Here is a 22,899-nt window from a genome sequence, read left to right on the forward strand (position 1 = left end):
AAAAATTATTTTTAAAATTTGTCTCCAAATTAGGTCTCCTTCTCCCACACCCCCAGAACAAAATGACCGTAGTATAGGGTTGTTGTATGTTTTCCGGGCTGTATGGCCATGTTCTAGAAGTATTCTTTCCTGACGTTTCACCCACATCTATGGCAGGCATTCTCAGAGGTTGCACCCTCTGAGGATGCCTGCCATAGATGTGGGCAAAACATCAGGAGAGAATACTTCTAGAACATGGCCATACAGCCCGGAAAACATACAACAACCCTGTGATCCCGGCTGTGAAAGCCTTTGACAACAGACAGTAGTATAGTTAATTTCCCCCAAATTGTGTTTGCATTTGGGACAATAATTGCCCATCCATGTTAAGTACTCTTCTAATGGTCTCTTCTCCACATTGACAGTATATTTGTATGCAAAGTTGGACATGCCCAAGGGCACTTTCAGAAGCATTTGACCTGCCTAAGTACCAGGGTGTATTTTTGCCTATGTGCTTGGGTTAAATGTGAACCCATGAATTTCATAGGGATTTCTTCACCCACGAATACTCAGAGGTGCTTTTGCCAGTTTGCTCCTCTGAAACATAGCCTACAGCACTTAGTATTCATAACTTGGAAAGTTAAAAATTGGACTACAGCTGACAAAACCCTTCTTCTAGCAGGCTACTGACTACACTGGACAGAGATTCTGGTACAGTAGAGTCTCACTTATCCAACATAAATGGGCCGGCAGAACGTTGGATAAGCGAATATGTTGGGTAATAAGGAGGGATTAAGGAAAAGCCTATTAAACATCAAATTAGGTTATGATTTTACAAATTAAGCACCAAAACATCATGTTAGACAACAAATTTGACAGAAAAAGTAGTTCAATACGCAGTCATGCTATGTAGTAATTACTGTATTTACGAATTTAGCACCAAAATATCACGATATATTGAAAACATTGACTACAAAAATGTGTTGGATAATCCAGAACGTTGGATAAGCGAGTGTTGGATAAGTGAGACTCTACTGTAGTTGTAGTCCAGCCTTCCCAAGAGGCAGCACAATTAGGTAAAAATAAAGTCTTTGTTAATAATATAGCAGCACAAGAAACTCCTTGCTGGATCAAACCAGGGACTCACTTATTCCAGCCTCTTTTTTCCTACAGTATTTAGCCCGATGCTTCCAAAAAGGAAAGGACAAAGGCAATAGTCTCACCCTGTTGCTTCCTTTTTAGTGTATTTATTATATTTTAATCTTTTTATCACATTGTTTTTTGAACCTTTGTACAGTAGAGTCCCACTTATCCAACATTCGCTTATCCAACGTTCTGGATTATCCAACGCATTTTTGTAGTCAATGTTTTCAATATATCGTGATTTTTTGGTGCTAAATTCGTAAATACAGTAATTACTACATAGCATTAATGTGTAATGAACTGCTTTTTCTGGCAAATTTGTTGTCTAACATGATGTTTTGGTGCTTAATTTGTAAAATCATAACCTAATTTGATGTTTAATAGGCTTTTCCTTAATGCCTCCTTATTATCCAACATATTTATTTAACCAACATTCTGCCGGCCCGTTTATGTTGGATAAGTGAGACTCTACTGTAGTTCATTTTCATAGTTTCCTCCTTTCTGTTGAAATTATCCACACTCCACAGATATACACTCGCCTCATTTCCAACAGACCTCTGAGCAAACCTCTGAGGATGCCTACCATAGATGCAGGCGAAATGTCATGAGAGAATGCTACTGGAACATGGTCATACTACCCGAAAAACACAGCAACCCAGTGATTCCAGCCATGAAAGCTTTTGATAGACAATTCCCCCATCTCTTTAGATGTCTGCACAAATTTGCTTAAGGCCTATAAGCAAGGTGCAGTGGTCTGAGCGTTGGATAAAACACACTAGAGTTGAAAGAGTAGGCAAAGAGTTGCATCCCCCTTGAAATCCTGTGGCTGCTTCCTGCAGGATTCTGGCGGTTGCGCTTTAGGGAGGGCCCTTTAAATGATTCCTCCAGAGAGGTCCTAAGGCTTCCCTACCTGGGGAGGGGGACACGCCCACTCTGGCCCCGGGCTCGTGCCCCGGGCAGCCACACTGGCCTTGCACGAGACCCTTGGCGGCAGGAGCAGCAGCAGAAGCAAGAACAGCAGCCAAGCTCAGGGCGCGCGCAGCCTTAGGTAAGCCGGCGGCCCTGGAAGTCACTGCAAATGAATGCACTCTGGCACCTAGCACTTGAACTGCTATGGAGCTGTAGTTGGATGGGGAGGTGTAGTTGGGTGAGGCACCAGCACTCTTTTGGCAAAGAAGCCCAAAGACCCCGGGAAACTGCAATCCCTCTGCTGTTTGACTGGTGGGCAGACTTCATCCAGGCATATTCCCACGTTACGTGGAATGCGTGTCCACTCATGCTTGTGTGCACTTGTGAACGCTGGAGCTAGATCTACTCCAGTGTTACCGAGGGGAGCATAAGGAAAGGGAGAGCTTTCATGGCCGGAATCACTGGGTTGTACATTTTCTCGGGCTGTATGGCCATGTTCCAGAAGCATTCTCTCCTGACGTTTCGCCCACATTTATGGCAGGCATCCTCAGAGGTTTTGAGGTACAGTAGAGTCTCACTTATCCAAGCCTCGCTTATCCAAGCCTCTGGATAATCCAAGCCATTTTTGTAGTCAATGTTTTCAATATATCATGATATTTTGGTGCTAAATTCATAAATACAGTAATTACAACATAACATTATTGCGTGTTGAACTACTTTTTCTGTCAAATTTGTTGTATAACATGAAGTTTTGGTGCTTAATTTGTAAAATCATAACCTAATTTGATGTTTAATAGGCTTTTCCTTAATCCCTCCTTATTCAAGATATTCGCTTATCCAAGCTTCTGCTGGCCCATTTAGCTTGGATAAGTGAGACTCTACTGTATATTGGAAAACTGAGCACGGGAACACAGCATATTTTCTGTTTTGAACTGGAATACATGGCAGTGTGGACTCAGATAACCCAGTTCAAAGCAAATATTGTGGGATTTTCTGCCTTGATAATATTCTGGGTTATATGGCTGTGTGGAAGGGCCCCTAGAATTCATCTGCACTGTAGACTTAAGGCAGTTTGTGCCACTTTAGCTGCTATGGCTCAATGCTATAGAATCATGGGAGTTGTCATTTTCTGTTGTTTGGGTTTCTCTGCCAAAGAGTGCTGTGCCTCACCAAACTACAACTCCCACAATTCCATAGCATTGAGCCATGGCAAATTCAAATTCAAACTACCTTAAGTCTACAGTGTAGAGATGCACCCCTAGACTTCTGACATACACCAACTGAAGGCTGGTGCAAAGATCTTTAGAATTAAGTACAGTAGAGTCTCACTTATCCAAGCTAAACAGTCCGGCAGAACCTTGGATAAGCGAATATCTTGGATAATAAGGAGGGATTAAGGAAAATCCTATTAAACATCAAATTAGGTTATGATTTTACAAATTAAGCACCAAAACATCATGTTATACAACAAATTTGACAGAAAAAGTAGGTCAATACGCAGTAATGTTACGTTGTAATTACTGTATTTACGAATTTGGCACCAAAATATCATGATATATTGAAAACATTGTATACAAAAATGCCTTGCATAATCCAGGACCTTGGATAAGCGAGTCTTGGATAAGTGAGACTCTACTGTACTGGCATTATATAATTAAAGAGATTTGGAATGAAATAATTCTGAGTCCAGGAAGCTGTCACTTCTGGAGCTGGACAACACTCAGGCTTTGCAATGGCCATTTCCCCTTTTTATGAATATCTTCTTTAGAGTCCACTGTATAATAATAATAATAAAAACTTTATTTATTTACAGTCATAAAAGCAACACAAACATTACATAACAACGTAATAACACACATTATTAAACAAAGTAAAATAATACAATTATAACAATAAATAACACTTATATGACCAGATCAAGGGGATGGGAACCATAAACCCAATATATTAAAATGTATCATTTTAGGCTAGGGAAATCTTGTGCAATATATTCAGGCCCAGATAATCTGCATAACAGATTAATTAAAGTGTCTAAAGCAGCCTTTAGGCCCCTTCTACACTGCCATATAAAATCCAGAGTATCTGATTTGGATTATATGGCCGTGTAGACTCTTATAATCCAGTTCAAAGCAGATCATGTGCATTATCAGATTTGATAATCTGAATTATATTGCAGTGTAGAAGGGGCCTGTGAACAGCCATCATTCCATTCTTTGTAATTTTGGAATTGGTTTGTTTGGGAGGGGGATACTCTAGGGCAGCAAGGCCCCTTCTACACTGCCATATAATCCAGATGATCAAAATTGATTTTCAAAAATCTGCTTTGAGCTGGATTATGTGAGTCTACATTGCCATATAACCCACTTCAAAGCAGATAATCTCAATTTTATGGCAATATAGAAGGGGCCTAAATCTCATCAGATCTTGGAAGCTAAGCAGGGTCAGCCTTGGTTAGTACTGTATTCAGTTGGGAGATCCAGTGCAGCAAGCTATATTTGGGATGAAAGAACTGGCAATACTGCTTCTGAGGCTCCTTCCACACAGGTGTATAAAATCCACACTGAACTAGCAGTGTGGATTCGGATAACCAGAACAATTACACTGTAAGATTCTTCCTTGTTTTGATCCTAAGGCTGTGTGGAAAGTAGAAGTTATTCTGTATGCTCCCGCTGAACTACCATAAGAAGTTTCCTTTCAAAGTCAAGAGGGCAGAAGCAATTACATAAGCAATGGGCCCTTCCTATCAGGCCCTATATCCTAGGATCTGATCCCAGGTTTTCTGTTTATCCCAGATTATCTGGCAGTGTGGACTCATATAATCCAGTTTAAAGCAGAAAACCTGGGATCAGATCCTGGGATATAGGGCCTGTCTGGAAGGGCCCTAGGATTTTGGTTTATGGATGTGTAATCCAAAAAACATTTGGAGGACCACCTTCACTCACTCCTGTCTTGAAGGCCAAAAACTTGTGATTGAATTCACAATCAGGTGAATTAGTACTGTTGGTTGTGCTATAGGTTATCCCTGCAGCAGTTAAATAGTAGCATGAAACATACCATATTCCAAACTTCATAGTAAAATAATGCCTTGGTTAAGTAAATTCTCAAAAAAGGCAACCTTGTATGCCTGCTTTCAAGATAATTAAAATACCATATATACGAAGATAAGCTGAGTTTTTCAGCCCTTATTTATGATCGGGTCAAGATCAAGGCCACAATGGAGCCTGCAGGCTATCGCTTGCAATATGTGATCTATTTCTCTCTTCTCCTTCCTTATCAGTGTGTTTACTTTTGCAAAGCCTCCCTCTTAATCAAGGGAATGTTTTGAAAAGAGAGACACCCTTGCAAGTCAGGAAGAAGAAATATATATATATTCATTAATCTTATGAAAGCATTTTCCCCTGAAATATTTGTTAAACTCTCCTACAGAGATAGGCATTAACCCCTTGCAAGCTTTTGCCATCTCTATGTACCTTTATATGTGTATCTATCTATATACATTAATTTTATATATGAATTTCTCCTCATATGTTTGCAGGTCTTTGCAAATCCTTTATACATATAGATCCATGTACCTGTGTATCTGTGGTCATACATATACATTATTTTTATATATTAATTTACCCTCATATGTTTGCAAGTCTCTGCAAATATCTATATAAAGAGAGATGTCTGGATAGATATGAATATATTCTTACCTACCTATATATAGGGCTTGGAAATATTACAGGGGGGAAATGAACACACAAATATATATAGACATGTCTAGATAGATTTGAATATATATATATATATATATATATATATATATATAGGGCTTGGAAATTTTGTAGGGGAAATGCACACACACACACACAGAGGGATTTGCAAACGTTTCAGGGGGAAATGCATATGTGAAATTAATATCTATAATTATAAATCTGTATCTAGCTCTGCATTGTTTATATAAGCATTGAATGTTTGCCTGTTACTATGTTGGAAACTGGCCTGAGTCCCCATGGGGAGATAGGGTGGGATCCAAATGAAGTCATTATTATTGTTGTTGTTGTTGTTGTACGTTATTGTTGATACCATATTGTTTTTGTTGCCCCTACGTTTCCACTTATAGAGCTAGTTTATTGCTTTTCTTTGAAATATGGTAAATATTCAAAAACATTTAACCTACTGATGCCTCGATTAATGAAATTTTATTGGTATCTATTTTTATTTTGAAATTTACCTGTAACTGCTGCATTTCCCACCCTCGGCTTATACTCAAGTCAATAAGTTATCCCAGTTTTTTGTGATAAAATTAGGTGCCTCGGCTTATATTTGGGTTGGCTTATACTCGAGTATATACAGGTAGTCCATTAAGACAAGGCATTGCAAAAAGGTAGCAGGGAATATAGGAGGTTCCAAAGCATTTTTTATATCTCTGTCATATTGAAGGGGCAAAGGGGCTTCACATAGGCCTCAATATCTTGCATTTGATGAAGAATGAAAAGTTCACATGTCTTTGAATGTGGCTGTGGGTGACTTACCCCAGTGTCTGGTTGTGTTATCATGACACTGAAAATTGAAGTGTTTTTTGAAAGCGCCTGTTGTATACAATAATGCAATGCAAAAATGAGAATAGTTTAATAAAAAAGTGGTAGCTGTTTTTCTTTTCCAAGTTCAAAAAGATACTGGCAATGGTCTTTTATGTGTTTCTGTTACACTAAATGGTTAAGATGATGAAAGCACTTAAAGATTGAACAATGACTCTTTATCACCTGGCACTAATCAGAAAAGGGTAAAGAACTGCAAATTAGAATGTATGGCAGGCAAAAAGAAAATAAAGCGGTTGGCATTCTAGCAAGAAAATTGGTGGAAGCTCCTTCCGCGAAGGCTTTAAACAGAGGCTCAATTGCTATCTGTCAGGGTGCTTTGATTGTGTTTTTCCTGCATGGCAGGGGGTTGGACTAGATGGCCCTTGGGGTCTCTTCCAACTCTTATTATTCTATGATTATATTAGAGGAAATCCAGCAGTAACACTTAATCACTCACTTGAGACCAGAGTTTGGGAACAGTACTGTTTCCACTACAACTTCCCAATGGCCTGGTAATTCTGAATTTTTCCCAGCACTGACTGGGAAACAAAACTGAAGTTGCATGAATTACTTTCCATGGTGGCAACATCTTTAAGGCTCTCTTGCCTTTCTGTCTTGGATTTTCTGTTCTTCTGCTTTCTTCCTAAATGTCTTCCATTTTCATATACTGTGATTTTTTGCACTTTGAACGCATTCCACACAGCTATATAGAATCCACATTTAATTGGATTATACGGCAATGTAGACCCAGTTCAAAGCAGATATTGTGGATTATCTGCCTTGATATTCTGGGTTATATGGCTGTGAGGAGGGGCCCTTGGTTATTTATTTATTTATTTATTTACAGTATTTATATTCCGCCCTTCTCATCCCGAAGGGGACTCAGGGCGGATCACATTACACATATAAGGCAAACATTCAATGCCTTAATATAGAACAAAGACAGAAGACAAACGCAGGCTCTGAGCTGGCCTCGAACTCATGACCTCTCGGTCAGAGTGATTTGTTGCAGCCGGCTGCAGCTGGCTGCTCACAAGCCTGCGCCACAGGGGTCCTTCCACACAGCCGTATAACCCAGAATATCAAGGCAGAATAACCCACAATGTCTGCTTTGAACTGGGTTATCTGAGTCCACACTGCCATATATCCCAGTTGAAAGCAGAAAATGTGGGATTTTATTCAGCTGTGTGGAAAGGGCCCAAATCTCTATTGCCAAGCTGTCTGAAACTTGGGTCAGAATCCTATATGTTTTTATGGTAATAAGTCTTTTGAGGTTAATGGAATAAGCTTCTGGACAGAACTTGGGAAAGATATGTCCCATCTAGGGGCCCTTCCACACAGCCCTATATCGCAGAATATCAAAGTAGAAAATCCCACATTATCTGAGTATGGACTCAGATAATCCAGTTCAAAGCAGATACTGTAGGATTACCTGCTTTGATATTCTGAGATATAGGGCTGTGTGAAAGGGCCCTAGATTGCCATATAATGTAGTTGGAAACTGCATTATATGGCAGTGTAGATGGGGCCTTAGGAATAATTCCAGTCCATTTTTTCTGGCCTGCTGGGAGAGAGGTAAATTACCATCAAATGCAGATACCATAAGAAAGAAGCCAGGATCTAAAGGCTTGTAGTATATTTAGCCACTCCTGATGTAAATGGAAGTATTTAGAAAGTGGGACTCAGAATATTCATCATTAGAAACTCTTACCTGTTGGGGCCAGCCAGTCAAGTACTTTTTATCCCATTGGGCTACATTTGATAATGAAATTCCTCTTATGCAAGAATGGATTATAATGTAAAGCTTTAACAGTCCCATGGGATACAAGATGTGGGGGACCAGAAATCCCAGCACTACCAGTATCATGTTTGGTTAGGGCCCGCACACACAGCGATATAACTGAGAATATCAGGGCAGATGATCCACAATATCTGCTTTGAAGTGCATTATCTGAGTCCACACTGTCATATAATCCAGCTCAATGTGGATTTTATCCACTTATGTGGAAGGGGCCTTAGTCCATTATTTCAAGTGGAAGCAAATGAAGCACCCACTTAACTTGTCCATTAAATGTGCCTCTGTTTAGATTATGATCAATATGTGTTAGGTAAACAAATGTCAGTTTGCCTAATAACTCAAGATTGCAATGTGTAGAGACTATGAAAGTAGTGGAACTGTTGAATTCAGGGTCGTTCTACAATGCCATATAAAACAGAATATCAAGGCAGATAATCCACATCATCTGCTTTGAACTAGATTATCTGAGTCTACACTGCCACATAATCTAGTTCAAAGCAGATTATCTGGATTTTATACAGCTGTGTAGCAGGGACCTCAGTCAAAATAATTTGGAATGTCTTATAATTCTCAGCCCCCAAAGTGTTTTGATCAGTTCCCCCAATGGGCCTTCACTCTGATGACCTCGTTTGATCTCTTACAACTATAGGGATTTCCATGAATAAAAACATGTTGTATCTCTTCTTAGGGAGAGCAGGAATTTGGTGCTAAAGACTCCAAGCAAAATTGGTCAAGGTGCCATGATGGAGATGCAAGAAGATTGGGAACCTACAGGTGATTCTTGTCATTCTGGGAGCAATAGTTTTCATGAATACAGATGTTGTTGTTGTTGTTGTTGTTGTTGTTGTTATTTATACCTTGTTTTATCTCTCCCCAAGGATGGGTAGATGACATAGCCATCTTACTACTAGAGAAAGAGAACAGCATGCTAGTTTCCGGGTCTTCAAACAGCCTGCCTCCAGAACCGTATGCTATAGGAGAGGAAATCTCTTCAAGAGACTCTTTGAAAATATCAACCTACTGCCAAAGGTGGGATTTAGCCACTCCAGGTGTGTACGTCCCCTCCAGTACCAGATTTAACTTCCATTATGATGGGGAAAGCATGGAACTGCAGACGTTTGGTCATTTTAATCATCCTCCGGGTTTAAAGAAGGAAAAGGAGGAGGAAGAGGATTTTATCATCCTTGTTGAAACTTGTGACAGTGGGAATCAACCACCCCAGAAGGGCAAAACCTTCCTATATCACTGTAAGAAATGTAAGAAATCTTTCCAAGATCTCAGTAGACTTGAGGAACACATGCAGCTCCATGTAGTTGGAAAAACATACGGGTGCTCCCTTTGTGGCAAAGAGTTTTTTCGTTCAGCTAACCTGCGAATGCATAAACTGACCCATTCTGCAGAAAAACCACACAAGTGTCCCCTGTGTAAAAAAGGCTTTATTCGCCCTGCTGATGTTCGAAGGCATCTTCGCTGCTTTCACAAGATGGATCACTCCAGTATTATTTTGAGAAATGCCAGTGTGATGAACCACTGGTCTGGAGCTCAGCAGAATCAAGGTGATCGTGAGAAGCCTGGACAACTAGTTTCTGCTGCCAAGAAACCTGAAGAAGAGGTCTCAAAATGGTACTTTTGCCCAATATGCAACAAAGGTTTTAGTACATCTAGTTTGCTTTCTAAACATAAAGTGATCCATCGGGAGGAAAAGCCATACAGGTGCAAAGAATGTGGCAAGGCCTTTGTCCAACTGATCAGGTTGAAGAGGCATTGTCAAACACATACTGGAGAGCGTCCTTTCTCCTGTGAAGATTGTGGCAAAACGTTTACACGCCTAGGTTCAGTCAAACGCCATCAGAGGATCCATACTGGAGAGAAGCCCTATATCTGTTCCCATTGTAGCCTCTCCTTCTCCGAGTTGGGAACTTTGAAGAGGCATGAGAAGATTCACGTTATCATCCAAGCATAGTTTGCTTGGTATTTGGTCTTCTATTTCGTTTGGGGTTTGTTTGTTTTTTGTTTTGTTTTGTTTTTGCCTGCCTATAAACATTAAGAAACTCTCCTTTTAACATTCCAGATGCCCAGATTGTGGCCTGTCCTACACAAAAAAAGATACGGCAAATTCCTCATGAGATTGACTGTTTTGCTTCAGATTTGAAGTGACAGTGTTATCTTCCTAAAGTACTTCCAAATGTGAAGAAACATTAACATCGCATGGGTTGTCCTAATTTTTATTTACAGGAATACTTTTTCTTCGGGACAGGATTGTAAAATGTATGCCCCAGTTGTAACCTCCAAGTGATATAGTGTATTCTACTGCTTCCATGTGCTACATGTATAGAAAAGATTTGAAACGGTCTCTCTTTATAGAAGCTTTAGACCTATATAGAAGTTGTTTTTACAGAGTTAGGTTCTTTAGACAGTCTTTTTATGTTTTTTTAATATTCCAAATGCCCCTGGGCCATTTTTCAAGAAAAAGTTACCTGGTCTGCAACATATCCTGTTGAGAGGAATGGGAAGAGCCTTCCCTGGGTGTAAAATAGAGCAATGTTTGATGCTACAGCAGTGGTGAGATGCTCTCCCAAGATTTTCTGGCAGTCAATATAGCCTCCTAACTCCCAGCAGTTGCCCATTGGTGTAGAGAATGCAGCTCAACCTTACAATGGGTCAGGTCAAGTCTTGAACACATTGACCCACTTAGGGGGTTTCTGTGAGGGCTAAGGAAGTTTTATAGTGCTATGTATAGTCCTTTGTAATAGCAGCAGCATTCTGTAGACAGTAGTTCAGAATTGGCATCAAGATGTTCTAGATTTCAACTCTCAGGATCTATACCAGTGGTTCTCAGCCTGTGGGTCCCCAGTTGTTTTGGCCTATAATTCCCAGAAATCCCACTGTTTACCAGTTGTTAGGATTTCTGGGAGTTGAAGGTCTAAACATCTGGGGACCCACAGGTTGAGAATCACTGGTATAGATCCTGAGAGTCACTGCTGGACTGAGGAAATGTTCCCTTCATCCCTCTCCCATCTCTCATTTTTTTTGTATTTCCATATAGAAGTTCCAAAATATTGTTGACCAGCTTGTTGAGTTGAATGTTTTTTTTATAGCCAGGGCCTGTTTTTCATTACATTACTTTAACCAATTTCTTTTTTTGTTAACAGAATATATAGAGTTTTTGTTCTTCTCTTGATGGCCTTGCCTTCCATTATGCTTTTTAAGTACTTGAACATTTCTGTCCTGTTAAATTTCGTTCCGGTTCCTACCCTCGCTTTAAGTTAACCACAATCAAGGACACAATTTCTTCAGCTGAGGAACTGATCTGGTTGAGTGGAGATAATAGTACAAGAATAAAAACTTGTCACTATCCAACCAAACTTTTATAGTCTTGTTTTTCTTCTTCTATTCCCGCTTCTGCTGAGGAAGGCACAACAAGGACAAATAGCTGTGATGGCAAAATAGAATTTATTTTCAAATAACACACCCAGTTCTTTTCATTTTCATTGTTTGGTGGGCATGTTGGGTTTCTTGCTTTGGATGTGGTCCTCAAGTGTCATGTAAGGCTCCAGTCTTGCGACTATTCCTCCACACTACCATTCCCTCACTTCGAGGAGAGATTATCCTGATCTGCCAATAGCGGTTTCTCACATTATCCAAACATGCAGGCAGCTACATTGTTCCATATAAACTGACCAATGTTAATAATTCTTATTGCAACAAGGTGTTGGCTTTTGCCAAGCTCAGTGGATCTTAATTGTTCCTTCTCAACCAAACCACTGTAAAAACATTTGCATCATAATGATAGCCCAGAACAGTTTTATTGTTACTGCATTTGCCCCTCTGACAATTGTGAGGATTATTTTAAAAGCTCAGAAGGAACAAGAACCCAGAAGAGAAAGGGGTATCAGCAACAGCAGCTACTACACTGGTTTATACCTCCTAATATTGATGTTTCCACATTACAATACAAATTATCTAAGTAAATAAATGAGTCTTGGCTCCACAACACCATTGCTTTGTGTTTTCTCAGGACAGGAAATAATACTTGCACCAGACATATGTATCTATAGCAGTGCTTCTCAAACTGTTCCAGGGAGCCCTTGGGACTTCACAAGAGGTATTCAGGGGCTCTATGGGTGCCCCACCTCCTCTGAGGTTTATGCTATTATTATTATTATTATTATTATTATTATTATTATTATTATTATTATTATTATTATTAATAATACAAAAGCTGGATGGCCATCTGCTGAGATGTTTGTGTTATTCCTGCATGGCAGAAAGGGTTTGGACCAGGCTTGGGCCTGGATCAGTTTGACCGAAAGTGATTTGTAATATTTGATGGTCCATTTCATGTAATCCCCCAAAAACAGAATGGGGAGGAGGGAACTGAAAAGCTGAGCAAAACAGGTCAAGAGAGCTGGATTTCTGAACTACTGGAGAGGACGGAGTTAAGTCTGCATTATATCTGGGGCAGGGGTCCGAGGCTCTGGGGAGAAGATCCTGCAGTGTCTTTTCTCCCTTCCCAGCAGTGGAAAAGTTCCTAGGCTCCTCCTCCAGAGAGGGCCTTGCTGAGAACTCTCTTTCCCAGCAGCACTTGCATGGGGCAGGTATTGAAAAGTCTGAGTTCCTCTCAGAGCATGATGGGAGTTGAAGTTTTTCTCTATCTATTTCTCAGCCAATAAAAGGCCCGGTGGTGTCCATGCTCTTGATTGGCTGAGAATGGACACAACTGGCAACTACAATGCCAAGAACCCTCTCTTGCAATTTGTCTTATTTTTTAAAAAAAATGTTATTTTAAAAACTTAAAATAATTCTAAAAAAACAGATTGGTGAATTGTTTTTTAAAACTTGGCAGGCCTGCAGTTGTAAATGGGGTCTAAAACTGAGGTAGGTTTCATGCAGATAGGCCTTAAAATGCCTGAGGATTGGGCCCGGGCTGTGGCGCAGGCTGTTGAGCAGCCAGCTGCAACAAATCACTCTGACCAAGAGGTCATGGGTTCGAGGCCAGCTCGGAGCCTGCGTTTGTCTTCTGTCTTTGTTCTATGTTAAGGCATTGAATGTTTGCCTATATGTGTAATGTGATTTGCCCTGAGTCCCCTTCGGGGTGAGAAGGGTGGAATATAAATACTGTAAATAAATACATTTACAAAGTTTCCCATTGTAGCCAATAGGCCAAATCTTTCCGAATGAAAACAGCAACACTCCTCCCGATTCAAGTAATTTTCCGGTAAACAGAATGAGGTGTTAGCCAAAAATGGACCCCAAAACGGCATGCCTTTTGGCTGAATTGCACAGACCTAGTTTGAACTGGATGGCCCTGGAGGTCTTCCACTGAAATACAGTTAAGTTTATGTTGGTTAAAATAGTTCTTTATTTTAAATATTGTATTCTTTTTATTTTTCCCCCCATTGTGAATTAGTTCAAACAAATTGTCTCCATCTATCTGCCACTGGCCTTGCCCATGCCTGATATATATACATTATATATAATATATATTATAATATATAAACATTTCTTGGAGCTCCATAAGAAACTTTTGCTTTAAAAAGGGCTCCATGGCTGAAAAGGTTTGAGAAGCCCTGATGTATAGGATTGCTGTAGCCCTTTGCTCAGACTTACAGTGGGACATGGCAAGGCCATAGTGATCTCATGACTAGATAGACCTTGGCTCAACTTCAGCCCACATGTCATGACTTCTAAATAACCATTTAGCTATTGGGTTGTTGTATGTCTTTCGGGCTGTGTGGCCATGTTCCAGAAGCATTCTCTCCTGACGTTTCGCCCACATCTATGGCAGGCATCCTCAGAGGTTGTGAGGTATGGAGAAAACTAAGCAAAGAGGTTAATATATATCTGTGGAAAGTCTAGGGTGAGAGAGGTCAGTGTGAATGTGTAGTTAATCACTTAAATTAGCATTGAAAAGCTTATCTGCTGTCTTCTTCCTGCCTCTGGGGCATCCTTTGTTTAGAGTCGTTAACTGCCCTTGGTTGATTCATGTCTGGAAACCCTCTGTTTTCAGAGTATTGCTTTTTATTTACTGTTCTGATTTTTGAGTTTTGTAATACTGGTAGCCAGATTTTGTTCATTTTCATGGTTTCTTCCTTTCTGTTGAAGTTGTCCACATGCTTGTGGATTTCAATGGCTTCTCTGTGTAGTCTGACATGATAGTTGTTAGAATGGTCCAGCATTTTTGTGTTCTCAAATAGTATTCTGTGTCCAGGCTGGTTCATCAAATGCTCTGCTATGGCTGATTTCTCTGGTTGAATTAGTCTGCAGTGCCTTTCATGTTCTTTGACTCTTGTTTGGGCGCTGCGTTTGGTGGTCCCTATGTAGACTTGTCCACAGCTGCATGGTATCCGGTAGACTCCTGCAGAAGAGAGAGGATCCCTCTTGTCCTTCGCTGACCGTAGCATTTGTTGGATTTTCTTCGTGGGTTTGTAGATAGTTTGTAGGTTGTGCTTCTTCATCAGCTTCCCTATGCGGTCAGTAGTTCCCTTGATGTATGGTAAGTACACCTTTCCTCTGGGTGGATCTTTGTCTTGACTCTCATGGCTTGTTCTTGGCCTTGCAGCTCTTCTGATGTCTGTGGTGGAGTATCCATTGGCCTGTAGAGCCCAGTTTAGGTGGTTGAGTTCACCTTGGAGGAGGTGAGGTTCGCAGATTCTTTGTGCACGGTCTGTCAGGGCTTTGATTGTGCTCCTTTTTTGACTTGGGTGATGGTTGGAGTTTTTATGAAGGTATCTATCTGTGTGTGTAGGTTTTCTGTAAACTGTGTGGCCCAATTGTTGATTGGGTTTGCGGATGACCAGGACATCTAGAAATGGCAGTTTTCCTTCCTTTTCTTTTTCCATGGTGAATTGGATGTTTGGGTGGATGCTGTTAAGATGGTCCAGGAACTTGCTGAGTTCTTCCTCTCCATGGCTCCAAATCGTGAAGGTGTCATCTACGTATCTGAACCAAACAGTTGGCTTTTTTGGTGCTGTTTCTAGGGCCTGTTTTTCAAAGTATTCCATATAGAAATTTGCTACTACTGGGCTGAGAGGGCTCCCCATGGCCACTCCATCCTTCTGTTCATAGAATCCAGTGTCCCACTGAAAGTAGCTAGTGGTGAGGCAATGGTGAAACAGGGCTGTTTGATTAGTGTGAGGGTGTCAGCTACTGGGACTTTGGTAAAAAGGGACACCACATCAAAGCTGATCAGGATGTCCTTGGTGCTTAGATTGAGGTTGCTGATCTTTTCTATAAAGTGTGTAGAGTCCTTGATATAATGTGCAGTGAGCCCAATGTGGGTTTGTAGCTGTGTAGCCAGAAATTTTGCCAGGTTGTAAGTCGGCGATCCAATGGCACTTACAATGGGTCTGAGTGGGATGGAGTCCTTGTGGATTTTGGGGAGTCCGTAAAGCCTGGGTGGGAGGGCTTCTGATTTGCACAGCTGTTGGCGTATGTCAAAGTTAATGGAGGAGTTCTTGATTAGAGTGTTCGTTTTTCTGGTGATTTTGTTAGTGGGGTCTTGTTTCAGTTTCTTGTAAATTGTGGGATCTAGAAGTTGTCTGATTTTTTCTTTGTATTGTTTTGTTTCCATGATTACTGTGGCATTCCCCTTGTCAGCTGGAAGAATGATGATTTCAGGATCTGAGTTGAGATCTTTGATGGCCTGTCTTTCTTTTCTCGTTATGTTGCTGGGGGGGAGTTTTGCATTTCTCAGGATCCTTGCTGTTTCAATTCTTACCTCCTCTGCTTCTTCCTCAGGGAGCTGGTAAATTGCTGATTCAACATTGGCAATGATGTTTTCTACTGGGATCCTGGTGGTGGTGACTGCAAAATTTCCTCCTTTTTCTAGAATGGATACTTGGTCTTCAGTGAGTTGTCTGTAGCTATTGGGAATAAACGATAAACAAGTTCTAGCCTCTCTTATCCTCAGACCTTAGATCCTGGTTAACCCCACTGCAGTAGTTGGATCTGAAACAGGAATCTAGTTTTTGAGGCTGATTTGCTAACTGATACCTGAATTTCCAAATGATTGGAAATTATGGTTTCCCATTTAGCACATAGCCATTTAGTTTGGCATGTAACAGTTTAGTAAACCAGGATGGAGGGAGGTAGCAGAATGGCATAAGAAGGGAGCTCATGAGATCGCTATTTATTTTCAGATGATTCAACAAACTAGGACTACAGCATCCATACAAGGTCCATACCTCCTAGTAAAGCAGACATCTGGAATTGGGGTAGCAGATAATGTTTTTGAAGTTCGGGCTCCTATTGTGAATTGTTTTTATTGCTTGGGATAGAAAGCCACATATCCTCTGTGATGTTGCATACTGGCCCTTTATCCTCTAAAAAAAAAATTATTATTATTATTATTATTATTATTATTATTATTATTATTATTATTATTATTATTGACACAATGACATAGTCTTGACACAGCAAACAAGATAGATATGCTGGATTTCGTATCACAAAAATCACAAGTCGAGCACTTCCCAAGCGTTTAGGAATGTGTGATGTATTTTCGGATGATGCACGCAGATCCCAGTAGGGTGGCCTTTTGCAGTTGGCAGATCTTAATGTTGTTAATGTCTGTTGTTTACAAATGCCAGCTGAGATATTTTGGCATGGCACCCAGTGTGCCGATCACCACTGGGACCACCTGTACTGGTTTCTGCCAGAGCCTTTGAAGTTCAATCTTGAGGTCCTGATAGCGGCTGAGTTTTTCCTGTTGTTTTTCATCAATTCGACTGTCACCTGGTATAGCGGCATCAATAATCTAGCCCTTTTTCTTTTCCACAACTGTGATGTCTGGTGTGTTGTGTTCCAGAACTTTGTCAGTCTGGATTCGAAAGTCCCACAGTGTCTTTGCGTGTTCATTTTCCATTACCTTTGCAGGTTTGTGATCCCACCAGTTCTTTACTGCAGGAAGGTGGTATTTGAGGCATAAGTTCCAATGAATCATTTGGGCCATATAGTTGTGCCTCTGTTTGTAGTCTGTCTGTGCGATTTTCTTACAGCAGCTGAGGATAAGATCAATGGTTTCATCGGCTTCCTTGCACAGTCTGCATTTTGGGTCATCAGCTGATTTTTCAATCTTGGCCTTAATTGCATTTGTTCTGATGGCTTGCTCCTGGGCTGCAAGGATCAGGCCTTCTGTCTCCTTTGTGAGCCATAGCCAGGTCTTTTATTATTATTATTATTATTATTATTATTATTATTATTATTATTATTATTATTATTCATTAATAACCCGCTTTATCTCTCCTGAAGAAGACTCAAAGCAACTTACATATCCCTGATGTGTGGACACAATGACCCTGATGGGTCCCAAAACCTTTATTTTCCCTTATGTATCCAGACCTGATTGAGCCAAACACCAGGCTCCCATGCAAATTCCAACAGAATGTATTGTCCATACAAGTGTTCAATGGGGATTAAAAAAGGGGAAATGGCCTTTCCAGAGACAGTGGCATGGTTCTCAGTGGCTGGGGATGGCAAATGTCAAGTATTGTCCAAGCAGCAACACAAAGAATGGTTGGTCCACCTGGCTCTGTTTGACCTCTGTTTCACCTGGGTCTTATGAGTTCTATTGAGGTAGGTGATTAAATCCAATCAAATGTAAATGAAGCCTGGCAAGATATTGGCTGATCTTCCCAGGGCAGGAAAATGAATCTAGTCTCAGCATAAAGAGAAAGATTCCCTGCCTTCCACCTCCCCCTGCTGAGCCAAAGGTGAAACAGAGAGGCAGAAGAATACATTTCAATATGGAGAAGTAAGGGTAAAATTATAAAATATATTTACACAGCTTTCCCCTTTTCTAACCTTATAAAACCTTGGTTAAATGTACACAAATGTAACATGGGAAGGGGTCCTTGTTGTCAGTCCTTTGCAAATTGGCCAAGGCTTAACTCTTATATCATTCCAGCCTGGTGTCCTTGGCAAAACTACAAGTTCTTTGATTACAAACTATCTTTTATTGAGATGGGGGGGGTCACCCTTGATATCATGGGTGCCTTAGCAAGCAGTATCTTGAGAGACAGTGCTGTAGAAATGTTGGGGTGCTGCACTGCTGGGCTGGAGATTGATGTTCAAGTAATTTCATAGCCATGAAATTCGCTGGACAACCATGGGCTGACTCTCTTACTCTGGCCTATGTTACAAGCTTAAGGAGGAGGAAAGCTATGCTTGTTTTCCTGAGTACACGGGTAGAGAGGCAATTCCTAAATGTAACTCATAAATCTGCAAAAGGATTCTGGGTGCTATAAACTTCCCATGGAGAAGGATGGACAGCTCTAATTGATTTTAATGGAGCAGAATTTCAGGAACCCCCTCTTTTTCAGGGGTGATAATGATGAATATATTTATGTTTATATATGCGGTGCTATCAACGAAAAATAGTGGTTCCTGCCAAAGATGTACAATCTAAAATTTAAGTGTATACATGTATATGCACAGAAAAAAGAAGCAATAATAACATTAAAAACTACAATTGTAAACCACCCAGATAATTGTATAACCCTATACATTTTATATTAAAGAACAATATGGTAGAAAGCAAACTGAACAATACAATATAGAGACAGTAGATGGCAATGTTGTTACACCAGTGATGCAAAATACTAGTAGTAGTTGAGTAAAAAAGGCAGACAAAGTATCCTGAGTATGTCTTGAGGCATTATTATTATTATTATTATTATTATTATTATTATTATTATTATTATTATTATTATTATTATTAGATGGTTAAAAGTGGGAGGTTCACAGTTCACAGTTCTTACTAGGCCTGTACCTATTATTACACAGTTCTTACTAGGTAAATGTAAAGGTTTTCCCCTGACATGAAGTCTAGTCGTGTCTGACTCGGGGGTTGGTGCTCATCTCCATTTCTAAGCTTCGCACATCCGCTGATTTTTTGGGAATTTTTAAAAGTTTTTTACGAAAAATATTTTTATTTAAAAAACTATAAAGCCCGTTTCCTTGAATTTTTAATAGAATGACCCCACGTAACAGGGCATTATTCTCCCCAAGTTTCAGAAATATTCACACATCCGCTGCTTTTTTGGGAAGTTTTAAAGTTTTTGTTGTCCCTAGACACCTCCAAGGTCATGTGGCTGGCATGACTGCATGGAATGCCGTTACCTTCCCGCTGAAGCGGTACCTATTAATCTACTCACATTTGCATGTTTTCGAACTACTAGGTTGGCAGAAGCTGGGGCTAACAGCGGGAGCTCACCCTGCTCCCTGGAGTTTACCAAATTTTGTGTGTGTGTGCGTGGGGGGGGGGGGGGTTGAATTGTTTCTAAAGTGTTTCCAGATGATTCTGTTGCTAGAGCCTATGCAATGTTTGCCAGCTGCTCTTTCCTTTCCAGTTCTCCTCCTTTTCAGTAATTCCTTTTTCACATCCAAAAGAGTCCCTGGAGCAATTTATAAATGTATCAAAATACAAAATGTAATACATAATAACATGCTTGTTAAAACTATGCAAGTTAATCAAAAACACAAATTTAAAACTCCTCCTAAAGGTCAAAAATCACACAGAATAGAAGTGAGAAACAAAAATAAATGGAGTCAGTTGGGGTCTGGGAAAAGATGTCTTTGCTTGATAGTTCAGTGATGGCAACAATGGAACTGGGCAAGCTTATTTGTGGAGTATATTCAGTTATGGGTGGGAAGAGGAGGCAGGTTACCCCAGAAAAAGCCTGTCCTTTTGGTGTGTCAAATCCAAGGGCTGGGACGGTTCATGTAGGGAAAGAAAAGACACAACATCCCTGAGAGCACTCAAAGGAATTCATTAAAAAACTGAAGATTTCTCAAAGTGCTCAATAGATGGCAGTTTTGTCATAGACAAAGCCCAACACATTTCATCATGCACATAGACACATCAGGGGGTGATTTCTGACACAGGGTATCTCATCCCATTTGCTGGAAATTTCCACAATTAGATTTCAAATAGACTAATATATAAGCCAAGAAAGCTGAAACTCATCTGCCTTTATGATAGAGCAAGCAGCTGTTTATTGAGCATTTTGAGTCTCAAGTTTTACCTTTGGATTTCACACTTCTTGGGGTATTACGTTATAGATCAAAATCAGCCCCTTGGAGTGGGCTCAGAAACAAATCGGCAACCATTGCAGACAAGTTTGGAATTTTATGTTTGAAACACAATTCCAGTTTAATGTGTAGTCGAAAGCTTTCATGGACGGAATCACTGGGTTGCTGTGAGTTTTTCGGGCTGTATGGCCATGTACCAGTAGCATTTTTTCGCCTGCATCTATGGCAGACAGAGGTTTGCTCAGGAGAGAAGGCTACTGGAACATAGTCATACAGCCCGAAAAACTCACAGGAAATAAATTCCAGTTTACCTGCTGCAGAAGCATCAGAAAACAAGTGGATACTCATCTTAAAAGCTAGGTGTATTGATCACTACATTCAGAACGAGAATGAGTAGTACATAACAGACACTAGGGTTTTTTTTCAGGTCAGGAGCAACTTAAGAAATTGCAAGTCGCTTCTGATGTGAGAGAATTGGCTGTCTGCAAGGATGTTGCCCAGAGGATGCCCAGATGTTTTGATGTTTTTACCATCCTTGGATGGTAGACTCTAGGTGACATCCTGTTATTGACATTCTTATATATGCATAGCTTATAACACATATGTTGCTTTTTAAATAGGATGCAGGAGTCATTCTCTAGCCCAGGCATGCGCAATCTATGACCTTCCAGTTGTTTTGGACTTCAGCTCCCGGAATTCCTATCCATTGGATAAGCTGACTAAGGTGTCTTCTACTCTACCATATAATCGAGATCATCAAAGCAGATAATCCACATTATCTGCTTTGAACTGTATTATATGAGTCTACACTGCCATACAATCCAGTTCGAAGCAGAAAATTTGGATTTTATATGGCAGTGTAGAAAAGGCCTAGGGCTTTGGGACACTGGGAGTCCCAAACAACTGAATGGACACAGGTTGTGCAGTCTGCTCCAACCTTTTAAAAATTATTCAACCCTAGGAAGCCCTGGGAAGGGCTGCTGATGGAGAGGGGAAAGAAGGGAAGCAGTTCAGAGATGAATACGCAGTTGGTCTAGACTCCCAGGAAAAAATGAAGATGCAGTCCATTGGTGTACACGCTTGTTTCTTCCCTCCGCTGCACTGAAAACAGCCACTTTGTCTGAATTACTCTCCCCTGCCCACTGTGCGTGTGCATGCCTTTCTGGGGTTGACAACTGTTGGGACAAGTGGAGAACATGGAGGTGATGTGTTATGCTTTGCTTGGAAAAGAGATTCCACCTGAACATTCGGAAGAACTTCCTAACTGTGAGAGCTGTTCAGCAGTGGAACTCTCTGCCTCGGAATGTAGTGGAGACTCCTTCTTTGGAGGCTTTTAAACAGATGCTGGATGGCCATCTGTCGGGAGTGCTTTGAATGTGATTTTCCTACTTCTTGGCATAGGGTTGGACTGGATGGCCCATGAGGTTTCTTCCAACTCCATGAGTATGATTCTATGCTTGATGTAGGGTCTTGGCCACCAAGTGCAGTTCAGAGAACAGTTCTGCCAAAGTCTATGCCATTGAAATTATGCTCCTTTGAACAAGACCTCTTTAGGAGACTTTCTGACTTGTAAGAACATGTGGCTTTTTTTCTCATGGATGACCCGGAAGATCAGTGGGAGTGCTGGCAACTTTAAATGCAGCTATGTGCCATTTTCACTTTGGAAAATGGCTCCTGGCATTGCCATAAAAGACTGGGGCATCAAGACTTTCTGTACCCATTCCCTTAATCTGATGGAGACAGGGCCAGTGCTGTATTTAAGAGGGTCTCTGTCTTGCTTAAGTTTATTGAATGATTCTATTTTTGTGTGTTTACCAGGCTGTGTTGCTGGCCGAGCTAATGAAATAAGCAGAGAAGCACCTTTGAAGAAAGCACGGTTGTGCTATGCTGGCACTCTACAGCTGGCAAATAAAAGTGGGATGAGCTGAATTTAAAGTTTTCCTGCAAATGCTGTGACCGAAAAGGTTCAGCTCTTATCGACTGACGTTAGACCTTTGTTCCATCCAAGGCAGTAAACACCCCCCCATTTAACTAATTCAGTAACACCCAATGTCAATTCATTTCAGTATATGGGCACTTTATGACTGTAAAACTTGATGGACTTGACAAGCTTCACTTTCAGAATCAAGTCTTAGGATTCTAAGGACATGTTAATCATTGCAGCAAGAAACAGGTAAAGGTAAAGGTTTTTCCTTGACATGAAGTCTAGTCGTGTCCGACTGTGGGTTGGTGCTCATCTCCATTTCTAAGCCAAAGAGCCAGCGTTGTCCATAGACATATCCAAAGTCATGTGGCCGGCATGACTGCATGGAGCGACATTACCTTCCCATTGGAGCAGTACCTATTTATCTACTCACATTTGCGTGTTTTCGAACTGCTAAGTTGGCAGAAGCTGGAGCTGACAGCGGGAGCTTATTCTGCTCCCCAGATTCAAACGTCCACCCTTTCGGTCAGCAAGTTCGGCAGCTCAGT

At 40.7% G+C, this 22,899-nt stretch overlaps 1 protein-coding gene and 1 pseudogene across 1 annotated transcript; one reads left to right on the forward strand and one right to left on the reverse strand.

Annotated features, from left to right (window-relative positions):
- The first annotated feature begins 2,006 nt into the window (after positions 1-2,006).
- On the forward strand, positions 2,007-11,759 carry LOC100561790 (zinc finger protein 98). The gene is made up of 3 exons (XM_003228746.4): positions 2,007-2,170; positions 9,083-9,168; positions 9,273-11,759. The coding sequence occupies exons 2-3, from the start codon at positions 9,135-9,137 to the stop codon at positions 10,355-10,357; spliced, it is 1,119 nt and encodes a 372-aa protein (XP_003228794.3). The 5' UTR covers positions 2,007-2,170; positions 9,083-9,134; the 3' UTR covers positions 10,358-11,759.
- A 2,089-nt stretch (positions 11,760-13,848) lies between these two features.
- On the reverse strand, positions 13,849-16,707 carry LOC134298979 (uncharacterized; annotated as a pseudogene).
- Positions 16,708-22,899: the final 6,192 nt, after the last annotated feature.

This window comes from Anolis carolinensis, chromosome 4, assembly GCF_035594765.1.
Source record: "Anolis carolinensis isolate JA03-04 chromosome 4, rAnoCar3.1.pri, whole genome shotgun sequence".
In the NCBI taxonomy this organism is placed as follows: Eukaryota; Metazoa; Chordata; class Lepidosauria; order Squamata; family Dactyloidae; genus Anolis; species Anolis carolinensis.